This window comes from Pantherophis guttatus, chromosome 4, assembly GCF_059756535.1.
Source record: "Pantherophis guttatus breed Tessera chromosome 4, ASM5975653v1, whole genome shotgun sequence".
Lineage (NCBI taxonomy): Eukaryota > Metazoa > Chordata > Lepidosauria > Squamata > Colubridae > Pantherophis > Pantherophis guttatus.
In genome coordinates, this window is record NC_142066.1 from 34,541,734 (window position 1) to 34,564,498 (window position 22,765).

General features: G+C 39.5%; 1 protein-coding gene across 1 annotated transcript; it reads right to left on the bottom strand.

Moving 5' to 3' along the window:
- Positions 1-4,446: 4,446 nt before the first annotated feature.
- On the bottom strand, positions 4,447-13,554 carry LOC132712407 (vomeronasal type-2 receptor 26-like). The gene is made up of 3 exons (XM_087893596.1): positions 13,315-13,554; positions 8,241-9,071; positions 4,447-4,689 (listed from the first exon to the last, which is right to left on the bottom strand). The coding sequence occupies exons 1-3, from the start codon at positions 13,552-13,554 to the stop codon at positions 4,447-4,449; spliced, it is 1,314 nt and encodes a 437-aa protein (XP_087749722.1).
- Between the last annotated feature and the right edge of the window lie 9,211 nt (positions 13,555-22,765).

Sequence of the window (22,765 nt, forward strand, 5' to 3'; positions counted from 1 at the left end):
ATAGTGACATGTCTCTCAGTTATTTGTATGCCATTCAATTACCACTGGTTGTTGAAATCATTGATGGCCAACCCCAACAGTCTTAACTTTGGCTGAGTGAAAAAGGAATAGCATATGCAATTTGATCATCTCCCTGGTCAAGCTCCATTTAGGTTCCATATCTTGCATTCCCATTTTGCTGAGGCTTGAGTATATATATGATCACAAACCTCACATTATGTGGTCCATGGTAATTGTCAGCTTTGGCTGACAAAATTCTAATTATTGAATCCATAGAGAAAATCTGCAAAGCCTTTTCTCTCTGCTGAGTGCTTGAAAATTGCCAGATTCTATGGCAATTATTCTTAGCCTTAGCCCACCTAGATTTTAAACTTAACAAGTTGCCAAAATTATCTGTACAATGACACAGCACAAATGTATACACATCCTATTCACATAGTTGTTTGCTAACACCCAGCATTAAAATCCTAAGGGAAAGAGGATTTTTGTTGGAATTATTAATATTTTCTCTTTATTAATTGTTCTCTGTTGTTTAGTTCTGGCCTAAAAATAATTATGTAGCATTTGGGGAAATATACACAGACAAGCAATCCAGCGCTAGAAGCCAAAATTGAGAAAACCTCCACAGCCACCATGTATTTGCCTTTGGTGCTCAGGTAGGATGGAACAAAAGAGATCCAAACACTGCAGAAAATCAGCATGCTGAAAGTGAGACATTTGGCCTCATTGAAACTGCTGGGGAGGTTCCTGGAGAAAAACGCTACTGTGAAACTAGCAGTTGCCAGAAAACCCATATAGCCCAGGACACAGTAGAACATGGTAGATGAGCCTTCATTGCACTGTAGAATGATTTCCTCCATTTCTGAATGGGTATCAATGTCAGGAAAAGGGGGAAAAGTAAACAGCCACACCATGCAAATGCCTGTTTGAATCAGGAAACCAGAAAGAACAATGGAGGTAGCCAGTCTTCTTCCCACCCAGTTCTGCATCCTTGATCCTGGTTTGGTGGCCATAAAAGCCAGAACTACAATGATGGTTTTTGCCAACACAGAAGACACAGCCACTGAGAAGATGATACCAAAGCTAATTTGTCTGAAGAGACATATTATATTGCCTGGTACAACAAGAAACTGCAGTGAGCAAAGGAAGCAGAGGATAAGGGAGATGAGTAGAAGGTAGGTGAGATTTCGGTTATTGGCCTTGACAATGGGAGTATTGTGGTACTTCAAAAATGTTGTGAGTACCACAGTTGTGCAGATAGTAAAGAAAAGTGCAAGAGTAAGTAAACTTATTCCCATTGGCTCTTCATAGGACAAGAAAGATATTTTCTTTGAAATACATGAATCTTGGTCCTTATTTGGAAATTGATCTTCAGGGCATTTTGAACAGTCATACATATCTACAAGTTAAATGTAGAAATATATATAAATATTTGTTTATTAATCACACTATTATTTGAATCATCACACAGGTTATTTCTAGAAGCAATACTGACTCTGTGGTTAGAATCAGTGGTTGTATTCGGTCGGTTCTATCTGGTTCATGTGAACCAGTTGCGGTGGCTGCGAGATGCACTGCCTACCTGCCCAGACATCACCACATCCCATTTTTGATGCTCTGCACAGACACGTAAGGCTCTGCACATGAGTGCTAATCTTTGTGAATCAGTAGCAAAAGTAAGTTAATACCACTCCTTGTTAGAATACAGTACTGCAGCTACTTCTGCTGCCTGCCAGCTGCCTGCAGTTTGGCAGTTCGAATCTCACTAGGCTCAAGGTTGACTCAGCCTTCCATCCTTCTGAAGTTGATAAAATGAGGACCCAGATTGTTGGGGGCAATATGCTGATTCTGTAAACTGCTTAGAGAGGGCTGTAAAGCACTGTGAAGTGGTACATAAGTCTAAGTGCTATTGCTATCTTACCTTTTTCTCTTATATTTGTGACATAAGGGAACACAGGAGAATATGGAAAAATATTAGTTTGTCATAGGTTTATTTCATGTTGCTTATTTAGTTCTCATGCTTCAAACCTCTAAGATCCCTTCCAATTTTATTTGTTAATCTGTTAATTTTCGATTAATTTATTTAGTTTTACTTCTACTTCTATCTTCAACAAAGTCTTGAATAAAATATTACTAAATATAAATATATCAGAATTTTCTTGCTTTCAGATAATTTATCTTTAATGTTCAATTCTTATATTTCTGTATGATAAAACAAAATTAATGCTCAGAGGGAAAGGTGTCCCTGATTCTCTTTGCATAAAAAAATTCTGAAGCTTTATGAATAAAATAGAAAAGATTTTGTGAAAGTTGGCAGCATACATCTTTCAGACATATGTTTGATATTTTAGTTGATTGATTTTAGTTAGTTGATGCCATGCCTGTTCCATCTTAGAGCAGAATTGTTTGAAGAAGCTGCTGTTTTCTGAGGTCCTGCAAAAGTGCTAAAAACTATTAAGAAACACATCTCTGGACACTAATTAGTTGATTAGAACAGGGGTGGGTTCAACTTACCTTTACTACTGGTTCGCAATGGGAGCATGCGCTGAGTCACCTAGATGCCAAACTTATATGAAGATTTCACACTTTACACCAGTGAAACCCCTTAAATTTTTAACTCTGTGGGAGGTCTTTCTTTGAAAAAGTTGGAAAATTTCTCTATCAAAAGGGCAAAGTCTCTAACTGATAAAAATATAATTCATGTCCTGTACTTATATGTTCATGGATCTGCTTGGAGTGACCTGGAGAACAATAAGGAAATTTGGTTTACAATGTCTCTTACCCTTCTGGCTGGACATTTTCTCTTTGGGACATGGGAGACAATCATAGCAGCAAAAAGGCTTCTCCTCCTGCTTTTTCTTAAAATATCCAGGTAGGCAGCTCTCGGTACACACTGAAACAGGTATGGTCTGCCCAATAAATGAAAGAAGGAAAATGTTAATCATGTATTTTGGGAGAAAAAATTGAAAAATCATGATTGAAATTCTATAAAGTTTCAATTGTAAGAATCTGAGTTTTTTTTTCATGAGTTGCATTACCAAAACTATTCAAAATTGAATTTTTTTTCAGTTCTATGAATTATATAGGTAACTTTAATTGGAAATATGTTATACTCAGCTACACTAGAACCCTAGTGCTGAAATTATTTCAGTGGAACTAAAAGAAAAAGATTTTTTAAGACACTGGAAAATATCTAATCTTACCATTGCATAACAGAAATAATTAAATATACCGTAATTAAAGAGGAATACATTTTTCAGAGTTATTTAAGAGTTCTGTTATTTAAATGAAAAAGAATATAATGCAGAATAAAATTAAATATTTGAAAAAATCTATAAGAAGATTATGGTTCTAGAGGTAGAAGACATCATACTGAAAAAAGATGCCAAACACTGAATAAAACTGAAGTTGTGGAGAAGATAGATAGATAGATAGATAGATAGATAGATAGATAGATAGATAGATAGATAGATATAGATATAGATATAGATATAGATATAGATATAGATATAGATATAGATATAGATATAGATATAGATATATAAATATATGCTGGACAAATAAATAAAATAAAAATAAATAGATTAACAATAGCCAACTAGTCAAATTTATATCCACTGGTGAACAATTAAAACCATCGGTAAGTTTTTAGATTTTTAAGTGGGAATTCTAAGTAGGTAATTTAACAAATTAAAAAAGGAAAGATAATAGATTCTTTTTCTTTAATTTGCTAATGAGAAATAGTTTGTAGTATTAAGATTTTTTTTATGTTTTAAGATTTTAGAAAGTAGAGTGATACAGAGATAAGGAAATCTGTTTTTCAGACTTTAAATAAATTCTATTGAACTCCATCAATGAATTTAATAATTAAATTTTAGCTAGCATTACTCAATAGTAAAATGATACAATCTCAATGTATCATTAAATTTCCAAATAATTTATAAAACATATGATGATTATTAGCTCAACATTATTTACTATTTTTAATATTTTAGGAGGTAAAGAGGTATTAAAAGAAAACCATTATAGGATGTCATTAATTCAGTCCTTTTTCTTAAATTGGAAATGATGGTATATAATATAGAAAAAATATCATTTTTAATAGGATTCATCAGTTATAAATATTATCACAAAATATATCAGGTTTAAAGGAATGTTGAGACCAAAAACTTAAGAAACTCTACAGTCAAAAAATGACTGAATGTCTAAGTTACATATGTGTTTATCTACAGGTACTTTTGATTATTTTAAAATGGTTACAATTTAAACCAATATTGAATTACATAATAATTTGAAATGAAAACAAATTTATGTAGTAGCCAAATGTAAGGAAATGTTTCTGAAGTAGCTTCCTAAATGGTACTAGAAAATAGGATTTAATAATAGGAAGGAATGACTTCATAGGTTTCGGTTTAGAACTACTCCTAGGATATCATCTCACACATTTCAGACTGAACCCACTTGGTTGAAAGTGCTGGGCCAGTTGATGGTTTCCTCATGTATAGTGAACTTCTTGTCTTTAGCAGCCCAGGGATCCAACTTCCCAACTTTCACTTGATATAAGGACTGGTTGGGGAAGGTGACCCAGTTCTCAATCTGCAGACCTGTAATCAATTTTCTATTCTGGTCAAAAGAAATTTCATCTCCGGCACTGTTGTTGAATGAGACTCTTTTCAAAAAGAAGTGAAGCTGAATATGAAACAAATATGTGAAAAGAAAGCAAGGCTAATATATAGAACTATAAGACAGTAAAGGTGGGATAAAAAATGTAGTAGATAAATAGCATATATATCTTTTTATTTGTAATGTATTATGTGGAAGACTGTTCCTATTCTAAAGTGGTAGACTTTCTCTCAGGCATAATTATCTATGATTCTTGATCCAAAATCACTCTTTTGGTCTACTAATTTTCAAACGTTAAAAATAATGCAGTTCAAGAAAACCATACATATTTTAATGTGCAAAAATATAACTCATTAGGAAAAACATGTTATTGAACAAATAAATATAATCAAACTTCCATTATTTTTGTCATCACCTTAACAAACTTGTCTCCTTTTATTATTAGAAATCATATCATATTATTAGAAATCATATCATATTATTAGAAATCTGATAAGGGGAGATCAAATCACTTTAATATCTAAAGTAACTTTTCAAATTAATCAGCTACAAAAAAAGGGAATAGTTAAAACTTGAACTTATTAGTCAATATTACCATTTTGTATTGCTAAACAGTCTGCTGTTGATGTATTTGGACGCAATAAATTTTAAAAATCAATAAAAAAGAAAGGGTCAATTTTCTTTCTTTTTTAAAAAAATAGTATTTATTGAAATTCCAACATTTAAAAACGCAATACAAAAGTACAACACAGAAGGAAGAAAAAAAATATAGAAAAACAACATAACAAAAAATTTCCACTAATAAGAGCTTTTCTATATCGGTATCTCTATCATAACGAACATATTTATAAAATTTCCAATTCTATAGATCTCTATCTTAAATTACATCCTTATTTATATTTACAGTTACTTCTATTCATAGTTCAATTTCATATCCTATATTTCTTCAACAATTTTACCTTCTACATATTATATTTAACAAGTTATCTCTTATTTTTTCCATCTCCTCTCAAGCCAGGAATACCATCTGTTCCAAATTTGATAATACTCGGTTTCCTCCTCCTTCATTTCCATGGACAATCTGTCCATTTCTGCACAATCATAGATTTTTTTAATTATAATTTGATCTGGAGGAATATCCGGTTGTTTCCAGTTCTGTGCTAGGACAATTCTACTTACAGTTAATATGTGTATTATCATATATTGTAATTTTTTCTCCATTTTCCCTTCAAGAATGCCCAAGAGAAAAAGTTCTGGCTTTATCTCTATTTTCTGTTCTGTTATCCCCTCCAGCCACTTTCGTATATTACACCAGTATTTTCGGATTTTAGGGCAGGTCCACTACATGTGGTAGAACGTTCCTTGTTTATGACCGCACCTCCAGCATTCCAGAGAGCTGTTCAAGAACATCTTGGCCAATTCCGCTGGTGGCAGATGCCATCGATAAAACATTTTATAGAGGTTCTCCTTTTAAGCAGCTGACATTGTTAGTTTGTAGTTTCTCTCCCACAATCTATTCTATTCCATTGCTCTATTTGAATATTATGACCAAAATTTCTCGCTCAACTAATCATTGTCTCTTTCACTGTTTTTTCTTCCATTTTGAATTTTAACAAAAAATTATACATTTTTGTAATCATTTTTTCTCCTCTTCCTAATAATATCTTATCAAATTCCAATTGTTCTGTATTTATACCATGTTGTTCCTGGTCTTTTTTGCATTTTGTTCTAATTTGCAGGTATGGCCATCAATCAATTTTTATCCCCTGATTTTATCAGTCCTGCTCTGATTTTAAGTTTCCAATTTAATCTAAAAGTTCCAAGTACATTATTACTTTGTTTATGTCCAACACATTGGGATAGATTATGGCTTCAAGGATCAATTTTCATTGTTTCTATAAGATGCCATGATCAAAAGGAAGGAAAATAATTTTGTTACTGAAAATTTCTTCTCAAATGAGACTAATATTTAGAATCAGGTTATTAAATAACAGAGGGTATGATTAGGGGAGGAATTGAAAACAGGCAAAATAAATTGAGAGCAGTTTGAATCAGATTGAGAGCACATAGGAAAATAAAGATTAGGAAAAGAAAGTGAATGGAAAATACTGCAGAAATCGTCTCAGGAAATGATTGCTTTGGTCACCAGACCAAGAGATTGAAAAATAGAGAGATTATCAATTGCCCTACCAGTGCTCTCTCTTCGTTCTCTCCTCCCTTTTCTCTTTCTTTCTCCCTCCTCCCTCCCTCCCTCCCTCCCTTTCTATCTCTGACTTTTTCCTTTAAACAGCAAGCTCACTAATTGCCATATCTGATTTTTTTTCTTCTGACTCTCTTTTCTCTTCCTTTTTGCCAATGAATGTCTCTCCCCTTTTGCCTTTAAATAGAAAGAGATATTTCATTGGGCTTTGCAGGATTTTTTTTTCTTTCTTTCTTTCTTTCTTTCTTTCTTTCTTTCTTTCTTTCTTTCTTTCTTTCTTTTCTTTTCTTTTCTTTTTTTTTTTTTTGGCTAAACTGCAATATTTCTGATCCTCTTCTACATCGTATGCACAGTTTGTCTTTGCAGAATTATAAAATACTGGTAACACTATACTTTTTGCCTCTCTGCACAATCCACAACTGTCTGCTTTCAACTGCATATTAATGGTTCTCATTCCATTTTTTGTCTTGTGTTCACAGGAGAAATACAATTTAGATGGAAGCTGGTTAGTTTATCTACCTTCTCTACCATGGTTAGACTTCTAAGAACAAAGGAAAAAACTGTCAATTAATAAATAATAATAATAAATATTTCTGTTATATGTATATAAACTGATCTTTAAGATATTTTCTAGTTTCTTTCACATACTAATTCATTCACATTCACATTTCATTCACGTACTAATTCAGTTGATATTATCTTATACTCTCATTTTGTACTCTCCTGAAAATATATCTTTTTGAGAACCTGGTCCTTTTCTCTATATGGTGTGGTAAGGATTTTAAATAGTTATGGACTGATTTCAATTCATAGATGAATAAAAATTGAAACATGCACCCCAAGACAAAGCATTCCTGCTGTTGTGTCATTCATAATATCCATTCTGCATGCATGGGTCATTCATTCTTGAGGACAGTCATCTGTAGTGTCAGGAGTATTTTCATTACAAAACACCAAATAGAATTCTCTATTTTTCCAGTTTCTACACATCCTGAAAGTTTCCTATTGTATTCACTATGTTAGGCCCCTACTTTTATTGATTGAAATGCTTCTGAGGATGTTTCTTACAATAGAGACTTAACCTAATCAAACAATTCTTGTAATTCTACTAAAAATAAAGCTTCTTGGAATAACAAGTGGGGGGAAGAGAGAATAGGCAAAGAACGTGTCCCAACAGATACAGCCTTCAAGAAAGAGGTAGAAAGTAAGTGAGGTGGGATGTTCAAAGAAAGTGTGCCAAGATTACCACCCTAATTTAAAAAGAGAAAAAGAGGTAAAGAGATAATGTAAAAAGCTTTACTAACTTTCCATCTATTGTACATCTCACTACTCTTTGTGTTCATGAGTTTGTGAGATTCTGGCAAATCAGTAGAACTCAAATCCCATGTCCAGCATATTTGATTATTCATCAAATTACCTGCCATGGCTGAAGATTCTGAAGACCAAACTTTTTGCCACTCAATTTTCGCCTATGTTCTTGGTTCAACTTCATGGCATGTAAAGCATGTGCCACAGCATACACTGCATTGTATACACTGTAACTGTGACTGCTCATCCTCATTTCAAAAAAGGCTCCAGGAAGGCTCTCCAGCTTCTCCCTCCCTGTACAGACATTGTCCATTTCCTCATTCACAGATGGATTTGGGAACACACAGCCAAATGCTTGCTCCCACACATCTTGGAGGAAACCATCCTCTTTGGAGGAGAAATGATTTCTTGTCTGAAGAAAATGTTGGAAGCCTGCAACTTCATTTGAATAAACTGCAAAGCTTAGAGCACCATGTAGGCCTTGGATATCCCAGCTTTTCTGATAAAAGAATGATGCAAGATCCATTTGGGAAGCCATGATCCACACCTTGCCTTGGAGCTTTATAGAAACTATTTCCATTTCAGGTAGATACAACAACCACCTTAAATTTGAAAGATTATTATCACTGATTATGACAGTTTGGGCTTTGCTGTTAAGAAGAAGGTGAAACGTTTCAACAAGCAATTCCATACCTTCTAAAGCATTGGTGAAATACACTGGTCTGAATTGCTCCAAGAAGGCAACACAAATTTTATGGAGAGCAAACAATGAAAATATTAGGTGCTGAAATGTTCTTCCGCCAAGTCCTTTCACAAGGACCCCAACCCAAGTCCATCTGAAGTGCAAAAGTAGTTGAATAATCCCCATGTAATTAAATTCTTCACCTGGAACCATGTGGTAGTAGAAAGGGCTTTCATTTGTAGAAGAGCCAGTTGAGAACTAGGAAATGAAATGAAAATTAAATATATAAATAAATTTTAAGAACTAGTGTGTTTGGGGGGGGATATGATTGACAAAGTAAAATATGTATCCACTTTAAGTTTAGAGTTCTGAAAAACATCATCATATGCTTTCACATAATTTCTATACAGAATATACTAATGAGGCTATTGTGTGACTGGATGATCCTTATATTCCCTTTGAAAACTACAATCTTACCATCTGAATTCATACCCTGAATTTACCTCCATAAAGAATCCCTACTTTGGCTTATTATTTACATATGTTCTTCCTTCAGTGGTGGGTTGCTACCAGTTTGGCCCGGTTCTACTGAATAGGTAGTAACTTTGGGAATTAGTTCTCCAAACCAGTAGTAACAGCAGCCAGGCCATGCCCCCGAACCGGTCTCCCGGTTGCTGCATGGTAAGCTGACCGAAGCAAAGAATCCTCTCAGCTGCCTGGCACAGCTAGTGAGAACAAAGCTGTGCATGTGTGAAGATGGTGGCAGTGACCAGAGGTCTTTCCGGCTCTGTGCGCCAGTGGCTGGGTGGAAAAGAAGCCTTTCGGCTTCCAAGTTCAGCAGCAGGGTCAGTCCCTTCACACAGGGTCACTTTTCTCCATGCCCTATAAAGATAAAAAGGCATGGAGCAGCCTTTAATGACAAAGTCGCCTAGATGAGGTAAAAGAAAATGAACCACTGAGGGAAGGAGCCCACCAAAAGCTGCCGGCATTGCAGCTGTCCCTCCTCCCCGCAGCTTGGAGCTCCAAGTGGAAGAAGTCCTTGACTGTTGTGAAGAAACAGCAGCTCTGGGTGCACCATGCCCACTTCTTTCTCTTTGAGAGTAGCTTTGCAAACAAGGTGCAAAGTGGCTTTCAAAGAGAACGAAGCAGGCATGGCACACCCAAGAAGGCTGCCAGGTCCGAGGAAGGCATAGCCCGAGCTCTCTGGGATGGGTAAACAAGTGTGGGGAGGCAAAGGGGAGTGGACTTGGCTTCCTGCATGTTGCACCCCCTTCCCAGACTTTGCCCACATCTCCATGCTGCCAGCATCTTCTGAAGCTGCTGCCATTGGACTGCAACAGGAACTGGGGCAGCCCGGTAGCAGCCATGAGCTGTGCTTTCCTCTAAGAGCTGTGGGTGGCAGAGGGAAACAAGTGCTTCTCTCTGTACAGAGCTTTCCAGATGAGACTTGGAGGAAAGTGCAGCTCGTGGCTGCTAAATTTTGCTGTGCTGTGCCAAACACTTTCCCATAAAGAGCAACGAAGGAGAGAAACATCCGCTGACCTGGAGAACACGTGGACTGGAGCAGCTCTGTGTGCTCTCCACTGGCTGTTTCTTCCCCTTCGCTAGTGCAGCACAGAGAAATTTAGCAGCCATGATCTGCACTTTCCTCCAAATCTCATCCAGAAAGCTCTGTACAGAGAGAAGCACTTGTTTCCCTCTGCCACCCACAGCTCTTAGAGGAAAGCCCGGCTCATGGCTGCTAAACCACTTCTGGTTTCTTCCCCTTCGCTCGTGCAACACAGTGAAATGTAGCAGCCATAAGCTGTGCCTCTAAGTCAAATCTGGAAAGATCTGGCTGGGAAGGGGTGCCTCTATCCACCGGCTCAGGGCAGTGGGCTCAGTTGCAGCCCAGATGAGCCAAGGAACTGCAGGGAACCTCCCATGTGTTGCACCCCCTCCCAGCCTTCGCCCATGCCTCTGTGCTACCAACGTCTCCTGAAGCTGCCACCTTTGGAGCCACGACAGGACGGGAGCAGCCCAGTAAACTGGGTGCCTGAAAATGACACGAAGGCATGGGGAGAAGGCTGGGAGGGTGTGCAACACATGGGAGGCTCCCCATAATTCCTTGGCTTGTCTGAGCTGCAGCCTTGAGCTGGCGGAGTGAGTTGCTCCGGCTGTAACCATGGGGAAGGCCTGTCAGAGGTGAGAAAGGGTGCTTTTTGGCCAGGAAGGGCAATGGAGGGAAAGCCAAGACAACCACTGCCACCCCACCACATCCTGACCTGGATAAGGGGCTGGAGTGTCAAAAAAAAATTGTCAAAAAGTTCCAAAAGTTTTAGACACCTTTTCAGTGGGCATGGCTTGGTGGTCATGTTACTGAGCGTGTAAGTGATGTCATGTTGGCCATGCCAAATCAGTCACACCACCCACCTAGCCACACCCACCGAAGCGGTAGCAAAAAATTTTAGAACCCACCACTGACTGCCTTCCTTCCTTCCTTCCTTCCTTCCTTCCTTCCTTCCTTCCTTCCTTCCTTCCTTCCTTCTTTCCTTCCTTCCTTCCCTCCCTCCCTGCCAACTGTTATACTGTATCTTGAAGAACAGTTCTATCAATTCATCTTCAAGTATCTGATCAGCTCAAGTTAAGATGAGATATTGGAGGAAGGAAACAAAACATCAAGGAGGAATTACTAGGGAGAGGCAATATTTCTATTCTGCACTGTTAATAGTAATGAGGCTTCTGATTCTGCTTACATGGCATCTCCTGTAATAATTCAGTATGGTTCTAGATTCAATGATATCTTTTTTTTTTACTAAAATGTATCATTTTAGATTTAGAGTTTGAATACCTCTCCTTGTTCATTTCTTACAACAACCTTCTACCTGATTGAATGGCATATTCTTTGTTAACATCTATCATGATGACCACAGCTTCAAAGAAATATTATGAGTAAATTTGATTAAAGATTAAGAAGGCCCTGTTGCTTGTTTTCAACCATGATTGCTCATTGGATAACTTTAAAAGAGCTGCTGATCCAATTCTACAGAGGAATTATTGAGTCTGTCATCTGCACCTTCATAACTGTCTGGTTTGGTTCTGCAACCAAACAAGACAAACACAGACTTCAACTGATAGTTAGAACTGCAGAAAAAAACAATTGCTACCAACCTGCTTTCCATTGAGGATCTGTATACTGCATGAGTCAAAAAAAGGGCTGTGAAAATATCTACAGACTCCTCACATCCTGGACATAAATTGTTTCAACTTCTACCCTCAAAACGAGGGTAGAAGCTATAGGGCACTGCACACCAGAACAACTAGACACATGGACATTTTTTCCCAATTGCCATCACTCTATTTAACAACTAATTCCCACAACACGGTCAAATAATTTACTAAGACTGTATTAACATTATTCTTCTCTTCCTTACTAGTATCTATCTCTTTCCACTTATTACTATAACCATGTTGCTTGTATCTTTCAATTTATATTGTTTTTGTTTCCTAGTACAATTTGATAGCTTATTAGTAACCTTGACTATCACTAAGTGTTGTATCTTTTTATTCTTGATGAATGTATTTTATTCTCCTTATGTACACTGAGAGCATATACACCAAAGACAAATTTCTTGTGTGTCCAATCACACTTGACCAATAAAGAATTCTGTTCTGTTCTGTTCTGTTCTGTTCTGTTCTGTTCTGTTCTGTTCTGTTCTGTTCTATTCTATTCTATTCTATTCTATTCTGGCCAGTCCCACTTTCTTAACTTAACTACTAACTCATTGCATAGTTATAGATAAATATATAGTCTTCACTTATTGACTGTCTCATTTAGCCACTGTTTGGCATTCTAACAGTTGTGGGGAATTTGCTTTTCTACAAATCATTGCATTTATGGCTATCACAGTGGTCTGCAGTCATATGATCACCAATCGAGAACTTCAGAACTAGTTCACATTTATGACCATCAAAAGTCACATAATTGTCATTTCACAAAGTTAACAACCAGATTTAATGGAGAACACAAATATGAAATCCCAAGTAATAATAGTGACATGAAATATTGTCTTTCTGGAGATTCACTTAATGATGGAAGTAGGGCTGAAGTTATAAATCTGGCGTGATCAGGTGTTGTTCCAGTTAGCAGCTCTGGAAGTTAGTGATAAAGCTGACAATCCCATTGTAATCAATAAGTGATGACTACATCTAGGAGAAGAAAATGCTAGCTATGCCTCTTTAACCACTGAATAAAAAAAGATATAAATCTAATGACATCATAAAATATAAATAAATAAAATTCATAAACTTTGTATAGGTTTTTTTTTCTCAGCACATCAGCAACATATTGTACATGTAATTTGTAATGATCATTTATGGCTAATCTTTGAAACTCAAAGATATATTATTTTATTTTATGATACATTATATATCTTTACTTAAAAATACAGAAATGTTCAGGACATTTAATTATGTCTTGCCTTTGACCACAATCTGAAAAGGAAAATCCAATTCATCTTACCTGTGGGACTTTGTAAGTGTCTAAAATATCTATCAAAGAGATTCCAGGATCAATAGTCCCAACAACTGATGTGAGTTTATTCAGGATACCACACTTGTAATTTGGAACAAATCGGTTCTGACTGGAGAAAAAATCCATTTTGGCATGATAGCCAGCATATCTATCACATATTCTGAAACCCAGGGTGATATTAGGTAAGAGTTGGTGCTCTTCATTGATCTTCTTCACAGCAAATATCATAGTCAAAATATGCTGATAATATTTAGTCAGGACTCTGCAAAGAGAATTAGATACTGTATCAAATGGAATTCTGCAACTAAAAAGGGCAATATGGCTATACTCCTTGAAAAAAAAAGAAACCAATAATTACTTTTTCATGTTATCTGATCAATAGATTTAGCTCTATTAAAATGATTTTAGAAAGTAATAGTCACCACTTCACACTATATTGTTACTACCTATAAAAATGGCAGAAATATATTTGAAAGGAATAATCACCAGCTTTTTTTTAAAAAAAATCTCTTTTCTCTTTGTAATGAATTCTAATTATGTAAAACTGACCAGAATCATTATCAAGCATGTAACATGGACATTAGCATTGCATAACTGGGAAATAAAATTGGATTAATTATTTTTTCTTACACTTGATGTGGTTCCTTTTAATATTCTGAAAAAAGAATGAGTTCAAAAAGAATATTATTCCTGCAATAACTGCATGTCTTATTTGCCTACATAAAATATATGTAATTCTGCTTGAAGAGAGTTATTATTCCTATGGTTCAATGCAATTTTGCATCATCAGCAAAATCTGGTTTAGAGGCTGATGCTGTAATTCCTATGTCAAGGAAAGGGACTGGAGGGTAAAGGGGAAGAGATACTTTCTTGTCCAAATCTCCTAACAATGATTAGCTTAATTTTCTTCTAATTTTATTTAAGGAACATAAATTCTAGCAGTTAGTTTCCTTCAATCATTCAATGCTTAGAAATATTTTTTTAAATCACAGTGGCTAATTATGGCATACAGAAATGATATACTAAATAATTTTATCTAGATCAATATAGACTATTGAAAAAAGTTATGTCTTACAGAGATTCACCCACAGTTGAATGATGGGGATTTTTCTCAAAGCTTCCTGCAACTCTAGTTATGAAGACAAAAGAAGTCATGCCACCAATTATTAGGTCACCTGGTTGGAAATATTTGTGATCGATCGGAATAGGATCTTGGAGGTTGCATTTTATTGGCTGAGTCTTGCAAGTCATATATGGCAATGGCAGTAGAATAAGAAGCAATATCATCATGATAAATATTAATCCGAGTTTAACAAAGTTTCTCTCATTTTCATTTAATGCTTTGGAATCCGGAATATTATACAAACTTGAGCTGGATCTCTCTTTATTCTTCATATGATCTTCATTCGATGCTGAATCTTACAATTCTAATTATCCTTTCTGACTATTTTACCTGTCCCTAAACTGTAAAAAAATTAATTGTCGAGCAGTATTTGTCATTGTTCTTCCAAGCATAATCATTTGCTTGTCAGGGCTTTGAGACACAGCAAAGTTAATAATAGTCTTTTTGATAATTATAAGGGGAAAACAATTGTAAACTTTAAAATTCAAGTTCAAGTTTAAGTTTCATCCTTTTAATGAAATGGTAATGGTGGAATGAGTCACAATCCTCACAGAATGAAGAAGAAGCTTTAAAGATGAGAAGTTAAACATGGCAAAGATGAAGAAATTCCTGCTGCATTCTAAATTAAGGCCGAAAGTATTTAGGTGAAAAAATAAATGTTTCACAGAATGTGGGGGCATAAATATAGTATCTTTCTGCAACAAGGTACATTTTTCCCCTTTCAGTTTCTTTCACAGCTACAATGAGATTCTAAGAAAAATTCTCTTTCTTAGAATGCCACAGTGGCACAGTGAATGCAGTACTGCAGAATACTTTTGCTGACTGCCAGCTGCCTGCAATTTGGCAATTTGAATCTCACTGGCTCAAGGTTGACTCAGCCTTCCATCCTTCTGAAATCGGTAAAATGAGGACCCAGATTGTTGGGGGCAATATGCTGACTATGTAAACCACTTAGAGAGATCTGTAAAAGCACTGTGAAGCAGTAGTGGGTTTCAATTTAGTCTGCTATCTGTTCGCTCATACGGCGCTTCTGCGCATGCGCAGAAGCATCCAGGCTGGTGGGTGGAACCTCCCACCGCTGCCACTGCCGCTACCAGTTCGCCCAATCCGGGGCTTACTGGTAGCAATCTACCACTGCTGTGAAGCGGTATATAAGTCTAAGTGCTATTGCTATTGCTATTCTTTAATAAGGTCCTTGCCTATAACTCAAATAAAATGCACAATGTTGCTAATGTTTATACAAACAGGATTTTAAAGTAGAAAATTTAAATTTAGATTACCATTCCTTTATTTTGAGCATCAAGACAAATTCCTTGTGTATCCAATCACACTTGGCCAATAAAGAATTCTATTCTATTCTATTCTATTCTATTCTATTCTATTCTATTCTATTCTATTCTATTCTATTCTAAATTTAAGAGGTGCTCTTGTTTGTTTAATTCTTGCTTTACTGGGATTATGATATAATTAGGAAACAACCCTGAATAGGGCTGAGTGATAACACTTAAGAACTCTTTTGTTTGTTTATTTGTTTTTGTTTGTTTGTTTGTTAGGTTTCTGAAAAGATTGCTTCCTAAATGTCTCACTTAATGTTTACACTTAAATGTCTCACTTCTTAAACTCATTCAAACAAAGAAAACAAATGAAATTAAAATTAAGTTTAATCAATATTAGGATTGATATAGTGTAATTAAATATTATTAAGAAAAGTGATAAGAAGGGCTTTTTGGATCTTTGGAAGACTTTTAATATCACATATCCCAGAGATTGATTGAGAACCCCATTCTCAAATCATCCCATGATAATGGTAGCACCTGGAATCTATCCTGATAGTTTTCCAGATCATGACCAGAAAAAATGTGAAATATTGTGATTGGGGAAAAAAAAACCCTGATACATGAATAAAATGCCAATTTTGTTACCCCTGTTGTTGGACTCTCCGGGGGCGTGTCATCAGCTGTTTGAGAAGTCTTTACCACCCGCACACAAAACGAAGCAAACTCTTTCATCGGAGATGGGGGGGCATGGTGTTTGCAGATGACGCTGCCTTGTGCTGTAACAGAGGCGCGCTCCTCCTACAGGCCAGCTTGCGGAAGGAGGGATGATGTTGACTGTTTGATTGTTAATTGATTTATTGTGCTCCTCCTTCAGGCCAGCTAGGGGAAGGAGGGGTGATTGCCACTTGATTTATTGCTGTGTATATAAAAGGCGCTACACTGCGATTGCGTGTAGCGCTAACTTTAAACCTTGTTTCCGGCTTGTGCCTTTCTCCTGCCTGTGTTTGCTGTGCTGAACCTAATTAAAGGATTGCAACTGCTTTATTCCGTTCTGGTGTTGGCTTGTTTCCAGTGCAGTTGGGTGGACTGGCCGAGAGAAAGTTAGCGCTCCCCCACTCACCAATTTCAACTGCCTACGTTCCCTAGCTGCAGTCCGGTGAGAAAGGCTGTCGGTGATGGCAGAAGGGACGGCGCTGGGTGATTCGGAGTTGGAGGTCCCTCTAGAGGCTGACGTGGAGGAGGTGGTTGTGGAAGAGGAGAAGCTACAAACTGCAACCCCTCATCAACCGGTAGTCAGACCCAACCTGTGCCAGCCACGTGAGGAGGACTGTGTGGAGACGGTTGGTGCGCAGAGTCAAGGGCTAGACTCTTCGGGACAGGTTTTCAGTGGGGGCTGGTGGCCTAGTTCTACTCATACCGGGCCCCAATGGCCATCTACCCCCCCATTGGGTCCGTCATTTAGAGGTTGGCGGGAGAGACGTTGGACAGACGAGGAAGAGGCGGATTGGGGCTATGATAATCCAGTGCTATGGATGCCATAAGAGATCGGTTTGGAGAAGGGAGTTTCCGGGACGCCCCGTCTTGGCAACCCTGGGCCGTTGGGGCGGAACCATTACAAGGCAAGTCTTGGCAGGATGAGGGCCTTTCCAGGCCAGAGGCTCGGTTTCGCATCGCTAGCCCCAAATTCCGAAGGGAACAGGAAACAGGAAAAGGAAAGGGCCAATTCGAAGACCGGGACTACCACCTGCCTAAGAGGGAGGATAGCACCAGGGGCTCCGAACAGCCATCGACCAGAAGAGAGGTAGGAGCTGGAAGGTGGGCACAACGTCCTGTGGGGGAACGGAGGCCCGTTGGAGATCTGAGGAGAGATGGGGAGAACAGACCGCCTGTACCACCCCCAGCATGGATCCCGGTTCCTGGGATGTGGGCACCACCTCCAATCTGGGGCCCTCCTGCACTGCAAGCCACCTTTGACGGGAGCCCAGACCGTGTGGTGTTGTTCTTAAGCCAGGTGGTTAGTCATCTAGACCAGTATGGTCGCTGGTATCCATCACAATGGGCCATGGTGGTAGCCATTACAGCTGTGTTAACCGGTGATGCAGCAGACTGGGTGGCAGGATTACATCGCAACCATGCTAGAGAACTAGTGGACGTGGGTAGGTTCTACGAAGCTCTCCGGTCTGCTTTTGAGGATGACTCCAGTGTACAAATTGCGGAAGGAGATCTTGTAGCCCTCAAACAGCGGGGTGTTCCTGCAAAGGACTATGTACGTGATTTCCGGAAAATTGCTAGTCGCTTAAGGGACTGGCCCGAACGGATGCTAGTCCAGCAATTTCGGATGGGGCTGGATCGTGAGTTACGTCAAGCCTGTGCGTACCGAGGCCTGGCTCCGCGCCTGGCTGTTTGGTTTAAAGCCGCTATTGAACTGGACATTACACTCCGGGAGTTTAGGCCTCGGTCGGAAGTTAATGTGGGACAGAGACGGGTTCCCATGGAGAGGGCCTCAGAAAAGCTGCCAACCACGCGGGTTCAAGTACCTCCGCCCAGCAGCGTCCTACCTGAAAGGTCTCAGCGACCAGCGTTTCGTTGTTTTCGCTGCAATCAGATAGGACACAGAGCGGCTGAATGTCCTGTACCTCCGGTACGAGTACAAACCCGAAAGCCGGCTACGGGGGTAGCGACCAGAGGCCGACCACGGCAGCCACAAGAACATACCCAAGCACTTCAAGGACCAAAGTCCGTTGTAGATCATCAGGTTCGTGATATTACACCAACCACTGTGGCGGGGAGATTCCCGGTGGTGTCAGGGGACAGTGATGACAACGAGCCGGAGGACCCTATGGTGAGCAAAACTGTGTTCCCTTTTGTCATACCTGTGGTGCTGAGGAATCCCCGAAGCACAACGGGTTTTCAGTATGGTGCTTTAATAGACACTGGATGTACCCATTGTCTGGTGCGGAGAAGTGTGGTGGATGCTCTGGGCCTACAGATAAAAAAGCTAAAAGTTCCTGTGAAGTTCGAACAGATGGACGGGTCATTATTGGGGGGGGCGCCTGCTAACCACGTAACTGAACAAGTGTTGTTGGTGATAGGTGAACATCAAGAGTCCATCCAGTTTATTGTGGTTGAAAAAATGATAGAGCCAGTTATTCTGGGTCTCACATGGTTAGATAAATGGCAACCTCACATCTGGTGGGAGGGAGGTTATCGTAAGCTTAGAATCCCTTTGGGACCTGCTGTCCCGTCCCCTGCTTCTTCAGTGGGACAGTCGAATGAGGGACAGGACAATACCTGTGCCTCCACAGAGGTGTTGCTTACACCGGACTTTCCTATTGTTTACCAAGACCTTTCAGCTGTGTTTAGTGAAGAGGAATGCGAAGTACTACCCCCCCATCGGACTACGGATTGCGCTATCGAGTTGGTGCCTGGGGCTAAGTTACCGAAACCTCGGATGTATTCCATGACCCAACAAGAATTATCCGAGTTACGACAATATATCGACAAAAATTTAGCTCGAGGTTTCATCATCCCTAGTAGATCTAGGATGGCTGCCCCAGTCTTCTTCAGGGAGAAGAAGGACGGTGGGGTTCGGTTATGTGTTGACTTCCGAGATTTGAATGGAGTATGTATAGAACATCTATACCCCCTTCCGCTTATGAAGGATTTGTTAGCTGCGCTATCTACAGGACGGGTATTTACAAAACTCGATTTACGGGAAGCGTACTACCGAGTACGTATCAAACAGGGCGATGAATGGAAGACCACTTTTAACTGCCCTCTTGGTAGCTACCAATATAGAGTTATGCCGTTTGGACTTCAAGGCGCTCCAGCGGTGTTCATGCAGCTTATCAACAAAGTTTTGCGTGAACATTTGTATAGAGGAGTTCTTGTTTATTTAGACGACATTCTAATATATACGCGCACCTTGGAAGAACACGTTGTGTTAGTCCGTCAGGTTTTAGAGAAGTTGTTAGCGGCTAAACTGTTTATAAAGCTTTCGAAATGTGAGTTCCATAAGTCGAAGATAGATTACCTCGGGTACAGGATCTCAAGCGATGGGATAGAAATGGATCCACGTAAAGTCCAAGCTATAGTTGAGTGGCAAGCACCGAAAACCAGGAAACAACTCCAAAGTTTCCTTGGTTTCGCAAATTTCTATCGCCAATTCGTCCCTGCATTTGCCGCTATAGCACTACCGTTAACAGACCTGTTACGCACTAAATCTCCTGTGATAAAACCAAGACCAAACCAGTTATTGCAGTGGACAGCTCAATGTCAAAGTGCGTTTGAACAGTTGAAATATCTTTTTACCAGAGAACCGGTACTTAAACACCCTGATCTGTCTCGTGAATTCATCGTTCAAGCCGATGCTAGCGACATTGCTGTGGGAGCTGTGTTGCTGCAAAAAGATGAACAGGATAGGATACGCCCTTATGCTTATACCTCACGTAAATTAAACACCACAGAGTGAGGGTGGGCGATCTGGGAAAAGGAGGCCTTCACTGTCCATTGGGCTCTACTTACATGGTGTCACATCCTGGAAGGGGCTACTATCCCATTTGAGGTATGGACAGACTATAAAAATTTAGAGGCATTACAAACGCCTAGACGTCTGTCCCCAAAACAACTATGCTGGGCACAATATTTTCGAAGATTCAATTTCAGACTCAAATATGTGCCAGCAGGAAAGAACTTCCTCGCCGATGCACTTTCTCGTATGCCACAATATAACAGTAAGTGCGAGGAAGTAGTGGAATCTCTTATACCACCTATTGAGAGTGGGCATGCGGTTGCGGCGGTGTTACGGAAAGAAGCATCCTTCTTAACGAATCTTCGGATAGCTATCAGCCAGGATACGTGGGTAAATCAAAACCAAATGTCAGTAATCTTACGAGATGGATTAGGGTGGAATGGGGATCGTTTATACATTCCAGAACCGCTTCGAACTACAGTTTTAAGACGGTGCCATGATGCCAAACCAGCAGGTCATTACGGTTTCCTTAAAACACTTCACCTGATTAGACGTCAATTTTGGTGGCCACGAATGCGTGGTGAAATTGAACGTTATGTTAAATCATGCCCCACATGCGCGGCAGCAAAACCATGGTCAGGAAAACCACTCGGTCGATTACAATCGGTGGCTGATCCTAGTCGTCCGTGGGAGGAAGTGGCGATGGATTTTATAGTGGACCTACTGCCCAGCAATGGACATACCGTTATTTGGACAGTAGTAGACCTATTTTCAAAGCAGGCGCATTTTATACCCTGTCGGGGTTTACCATCTGCCCGACGATTGACAGACATGTTTATACAACATATCTACCACCTTCACGGGGTCCCGAAGCGTATTATATCAGATCGGGGTGTCCAGTTCACCGCCCAGTTTTGGAGATCTTTCATTCACAGGATAGGGTCCACTCAAGGATTAAGTTCAGCCTTCCATCCCAGTACAAATGGAGCAGCTGAACGGGCTAATGCCGCTGTGGAACGATATCTACGTTGCTACGTTTCGTATCAGCAAACTGATTGGTCTGCCTTACTCCCGTTCGCTGAAGTCGCGTACAACAATATCAGCCACCGTAGCACGGGATTTTCTCCTTTCCAAATCATCTATGGAAGAGAATTCCCTGCCATACCTGAGGTAGAACCTCCAGCTACAGGGGTATCTACACATTCCGGTTGGGCCGACAAGATCCGACAAACGTGGCCAGCGGTAAAAACGGCGCTTCAAAAAGCAGCAAATGAATACAAACTTTATGTTGATAAAAAAAGAGCCGACCCAAAACCATTTTCTGTAGGGGATCATGTGTATCTATCGACAAAATACTTGAAATTACGATTACCTAGTAGGAAACTAGGTCCCAAATACATAGGTCCTTTTCCTATAATACGTGTGATCAACCCTGTCACTGTCATGCTTAAGCTACCTTCACTGTTAGGAAAAATACATCCTGTTTTTCATAGCAGCCTCCTTAAACCTGTCAAAGAGGAAAGGCCCACACATCAGCCTGTTTCCCCGGGACCGAGTCATTCAGATCAATATGAGATAGATAAAGTATTGGATTCACGTCTACGTAGAGGCAGGTTACAGTACTTAGTACGGTGGAAGGGTTATCCACTAGCACAAGCATCTTGGGTAGCAGCTCCAGACGTTCATGCCGACCGGTTGCTCCGTCGGTATCATCGTAAATATCCAAATAAACCAGGTCCCAGTGGGTAGAACGGTTGCTATGCTAACATCTTTATTTTATTTCCTGCAGGTGGACTCCTGGTAGAGAGGAGCCACCTGTCGAGCCTTGGTTGGATCTCGCCATCACTAGGGAGGACGACGAGGAGGGGGCAAGCTGTTGGACTCTCCGGGGGCATGTCATCAGCTGTTTGAGAAGTCTTTACCACCCGCACACAAAACGAAGCAAACTCTTTCATCGGAGATGGGGGGGCATGGTGTTTGCAGATGACGCTGCCTTGTGCTGTAACAGAGGCGCGCTCCTCCTACAGGCCAGCTTGCGGAAGGAGGGATGATGTTGACTGTTTGATTGTTAATTGATTTATTGTGCTCCTCCTTCAGGCCAGCTAGGGGAAGGAGGGGTGATTGCCACTTGATTTATTGCTGTGTATATAAAAGGCGCTACACTGCGATTGCGTGTAGCGCTAACTTTAAACCTTGTTTCCGGCTTGTGCCTTTCTCCTGCCTGTGTTTGCTGTGCTGAACCTAATTAAAGGATTGCAACTGCTTTATTCCGTTCTGGTGTTGGCTTGTTTCCAGTGCAGTTGGGTGGACTGGCCGAGACCTGTTCACTTCTCCATATCATAATTGCAATTTTCTACACAGCCTGCCAATAATTTATGAGGTTCTTAAAGCTATAAAAATAAATTTCACTCTGCCTCTTTTGGAGCAACTCAAAGCAGAGCAGTGGCATTCAGTATATGACATTCCTTTCTACCACTTTACTTAAGTCAAATACCATGAAAGTATTCCTTCAATCCCAGAAAATGTAATATAAAAGTCACATCTGTGTGATTTGTTCTTTCACGGCTG